Consider the following 4,950-nt stretch of genomic DNA (forward strand, 5'->3'; position numbering starts at 1 on the left):
CCGCCGGCGGCCCACGAGAACCGCGCCAGCGTCATCATGAAAACCCCAGACGTGTCCAAGTCCTCCGTCAAGAGTTGCTGATGACCGAACCCGAGGTGGACACGTGGAGAACACTATCATCGGTTTGAATCAAGGACCTATGAGCTCACGGGACACACATGGACCATCCCACGGGAGGTGAACCACATCCTCCCAAACAGGAAGTGACACGTGAGCTTAAATTCAGGGAGATTTAGGAGTCCGTAAGCCATTCTGAATGTGTAAATAGGAGGGGTCGTTGCCTAATTGCCTTTAGCCGCCCGAGCACCTTATGGAGAAGAATCAGTGACTTTAGCCGCTCGCAATCAAGACGTTTTACCAGAAAAAGCATATGCACATAAACAGCATAATATTAACTTATCTTAAGACCTCCAGTGCGAGCCAATATATATTTTTATACCTTTATGCAATGGCGTTTTACATTATAGGACATGTGATGTAAGAAATCCTGTGTGAATTTGTGGTTTTTATGATGGAAAAAAAGCACTTGTTTTTATGATTTTGTTTTTTTGTTTTTTTTTAAAAAAAGGAAAAATGTAATCTTTTTAATGTGTCTCTTTCTACTGTATGTGAACGTAAAAAGATGTGTGTGTGTGTGTATATATATATATATATGTGTCCTGCTTGTCTTGTGTCCGTCTACAGCTGTGTATATTCAGGTCCCGGATAATGTGTGCGATCTTTATACACATACAAGGGCTTCTGTAATGATTTCCTCAAGATTCTGGTGTATAAAATCATGTGATCATGAGAATAAATGACAGACTACACTGTTGGGTCAGAGTTGGGTTGTTTGCTGTGTTGTCTGTACTGATGAACATTAAAGAGAATCTCTTGGTCTGTTTGTATTTTTATGTCATTTTCCTTGGTTGTTTTACTCAAATCTGCTTTTGATTAGTTTGGATGTTGGAAAGCAATTGAATTAGTTTCTCATGTCTCTTCTTTTATTTCCTATTGTTCTGAATATCCGAGTGAAACGCTTCCGGAACGAGAACAAATGTGGGCGGGGCTTGATTTTGTCTGTGTGGATTTGATTGGATGGTTGTGGTTTGCTATTGGCTGATCTCATGTGAGAGACAGGTTGCCCCGCCCACATCATCAGAGAAGAGAAGAGATGCTGCGAGAGGAACTTATTCTCATTCAAGATTATTAAAACAATAATGATGTGCACCGATAAATCATTTAAAATAAATACTATAATATTCCATAAAATAATTTTGATTTCCTGCATATATCGCGTCTGTAGTTTTGACATCTGCATCAACTCTCATGATGAATAATGACTAGTGGTTTATCTAAAACTCGTCAGTTATTTTCAGATCTGTGATTAACACATATAGAAGTAAATACACTAGACGTGTGCTAAATCACACTTTGAACTTGAAAACATTTTTGTACCGTGCATTCACAATGTCATTTCTGGTATTCAGTGCTTTTTGGCCATCATAAAATGTAGAAAATAAAAAATCTGTGTAATCATGATAGGGGGGAAAAATCTAGTCAAGCTCGGGTAAATAAATGTAACCATTTATAAAAATAATTTCCAAAATTTCCAATAAATTAAATGAAAGATAAAAAAAAGTCCACCCAGTCAGGGACTAAAAGGCATTTTTGTGTACTTTATTAGTTTTTTGCTGATTCTTCTTCAATCTCTCTCTCTCTCTCTCTCTCTCTCTCTCTCTCTCTCTCTCTCTCTCTCTCTCTCTCTCTCTCTCTCTCTCTCTCTCTCTCTCTCTCTCTCTGTGTGTGTGTGTGTGTGTGTGTGTGTGTGTTTATATATATATGATGAATAATGACGGGGTTTATCTAAAACTCGTCAGTTAGTTTCAGATCTATGATTAACACATGCAAATACACAAAACGTGTGCTAAATCACACTTTAAACTTCACACAAAAAAAAACAACAAAAAAAAAAAAAAAATATATATATATATATTTTTTTTTTGACACGCGCCGAGCAAAAATCATAATCACTTTGTTACTGATGAATGAATGTGGTGTAATGCCTCTTTATTTAGCAGGATTTAGTAGTTGAATGAGGGCATAAAGTTAAGGTTATTGCACAACCCAGTGGCGGACTAAACACACGTCAGCTTGTTTTTAATATTTCTGCTTTATTAGTTTTCAGACACAAGAGGTCAGTAGTGTTCAGATCATATATTGTGTAGACGAGCAAAATGAAGGCCAAATGTTTTCAGGCCAAGTTCATTTGAGTTCAAATCGACGTCAGATACCAAATGTTAATTAATCATTGAATGGAGGTAAACAGATTCTGCTTGCTGTGCATAATGGAGGGGTCTGGGAATCCTCTGAACTCGTTTACATTGTACAGTTTAATAGTAGGCTACTTCATTATAATACTGTGACTACTAGTATGACCAACTAGTGATTAGTCAAGAGGGCAATCAGTCTGACTTTTTGATTTCAAATTAGACCAATCTAAGTTTACATTTAACTTAAAGTCTGTGGTGAAAATCCAGTTTTTAATGTTGTTTATATGTCTATGTGGTGTTTTTAATATGCTTTAAGACAAACCATGTGTAAATTCATAAGTCGACTCCATTGCTGAGTATTTTCTCCTTAAAACTGCAGTGAACCAAAGACAGTCTCAAAAACACACTTTGAAATCGCTGGTGTTTCTGACGTCACAAACTACCTTGTAACCAATCAGATCAACGTGTGATCGTCAACCAGTGGATCTCTGAGCTGAGTGAGTGAGTGGAGGCGGGGCTCATTTGCATATTGTGTACTAAATGAGGCAAGGGTGTCGAGTTACATTCAAGATATTTTAAGGCATGAAGAATTTTTTTCAAGGAAAAAACTTTTAAATATGTCGTTTTGTTGATCAAAGATGAGTTTAAGGAATAAAATTATTGACTACAGGCCAGGGGGACTTTAAAGAAAGAAATGTGATCACTAACTTGCAAGACTAGTCTGATTATATAACTGGACCCTGTTCATTATCAGGGTGACGGAGATTCATTTTGCAACATAGACCTTTGAAATAATACTGAAATCAATTCAAATTTTTATTCAATTCAATTCAATTCAATTCAAATTTATTTGTATAGCGCTTTTCACAATACATATTGTTTCAAAGCAGCTTTACAGAAAGTGCAAAATCATTTGGCAAAGTGATATGAAACTGTAATGCGGTCAAAACCTGCTGAAACTACTTTAGTCCTGCGTTCAGCCCCAGACAAAACGTTGCACAACGTTTTTTAAACAGAAACGGTGACGCGTTGAACACACTGTTCTGATGACGCAAGAGTTGCAACTATGGCAGCTGAGAAGGCCATTCTTTGTGTTCTTTGTGAAGAATTTTCGGAGCCTGATGAAGTCGGTATAAATATGTGTTTAATACTACAAAATATGCCCGATGTTACAGTTACTGCACTTGCCGCCCAGAACAAAAGAGAACATCCCAATCGAGTGAAGGGATTGCTGAAACTGAAATGGAAGCACACATCTTACCTAATTCAGACTAAAACACATCTATTTAGCCTCACATAGCCTACTGACTTTATTTGTAGTTCATACTGTTTTAATACCCTGTATTTTCTTTCTCATTTTTAGGAAAAGCACTTAATTACCATTGTTTATTTCTATACCAATACACTTGCAATGAAGCTAAAAATATAAACTACATCATTATGTTGATATCCTATATTTTTTACAATAAAACTTTCGACAAACATGTCTTCTAATATCCTCAGTTGTTGCGTATACCGAGCTAAATCGAACACATTTGTAAATTACTTTCCTTGAACCCATTATGCAAGTTCACTTTAAAACCACGTGCTTTATATACATGTTGCTGCTGATTGGACTGCAGTTCTGACACACCCACCAAACAAGAGAAAACGTATCTCAAACCCCGTTGCACACCGGTGCACGCCGTTTCCAGAAAACATGACGTTCAACCCGGAAACCGTAGCAAAAGGTTGCGCACCGTTTTGAACTTGAACATGCCCCTGCGTTTCCCCAGAGAATGTCTAATAGGAAGAGAATTGGCACTCTCTGGTTACTTCCGGTTTCTGGACTGGCTGCAGTAACACGTCTCTGTCCATGCGGGGGCGCTCGCAGGCGAGTGCAGAATTAATGGAGGTCTATGGCGCTATACCCCTCAAAATCCACTTTTCTCAAGATATAATTTTTTGTCTAGTAATTTGAATGTTGTATTCGAAAGGAGATATAACCCATGTTGAACTTGCAAAACCTACAATCAAATCTGAGATTTCTCAACGGCAATCGGGTGAAAGAGACAAATTTAGCCGTCTAGCCCCATAGACTCCCATTCATTTTGCACTCGCCCGCGATCACCTCCAGTGGAACTCTAGTGGAACTACAACCACAATTCGGTACAATAGGACTTAATAGGAAGTGCCAAGGCTCTCCGTAGACGGGCTCTGGTTTCCCTGAAAATAATTGCACACCTTAGAACAGGGATGGGCAACTTCGGTCCTGGAGGGCCACTGTCCTACAGAGTTTAGCTTCAACCCTAATCAAACACACCTGAACAAGCTAATCAAGGTCCTCAGGATTACTAGAAAATTACAGGCAGGTGATTTTTTCAGGGTTGGAGGCGCTAAACTCTGTAGGACAGTGGCCCTCCAGGACCGAAGTTGCCCATCCCTGCCTTAGAACGTTCGTCAACCAATCAGAGTCAAGCAATCAGCAGCCAAAGGAGAGACTGCACTTTTTCTTTTTAACATATTTATTTTTACTCAGTCTACACATCGATTTGCCATCTTTTTCAAACATGTGACAACAGTAACAGTGCAATTAGAATATTAAAAAGTATCTGCAAGAAAAAAAACAAAAGAAAAAAAAAGTCCTCATGAAGTATCCGTCCAGTGTGTGTGCTCTCTCTCTCTCTCTCTCTCTCTCTCTCTCTCCCCGCATCACACA

The 4,950-nt window shown here is 38.4% G+C and overlaps 1 protein-coding gene across 3 annotated transcripts in view; it reads left to right on the top strand.

The window, feature by feature from the left end:
- LOC311094890 (interferon regulatory factor 2-like) overlaps positions 1–887 on the top strand; it is a 29,119-nt gene extending 28,232 nt beyond the window's left edge. For all 3 annotated transcript variants that reach the window (XM_084133092.1, XM_084133091.1, XM_084133093.1), the window contains exon 9: positions 1–887. This exon is cut by the window's left edge and continues 198 nt beyond it. In XM_084133092.1, coding sequence (XP_083989218.1) covers positions 1–81 — 81 coding nt within the window. In that variant the 3' untranslated portion in view covers positions 82–887.
- The last annotated feature ends 4,063 nt before the right edge of the window (positions 888–4,950 follow it).

This window comes from Abramis brama (genome assembly GCF_963993115.1).
Source record: "Abramis brama genome assembly, chromosome: 13".
In the NCBI taxonomy this organism is placed as follows: domain Eukaryota; kingdom Metazoa; phylum Chordata; class Actinopteri; order Cypriniformes; family Leuciscidae; genus Abramis; species Abramis brama.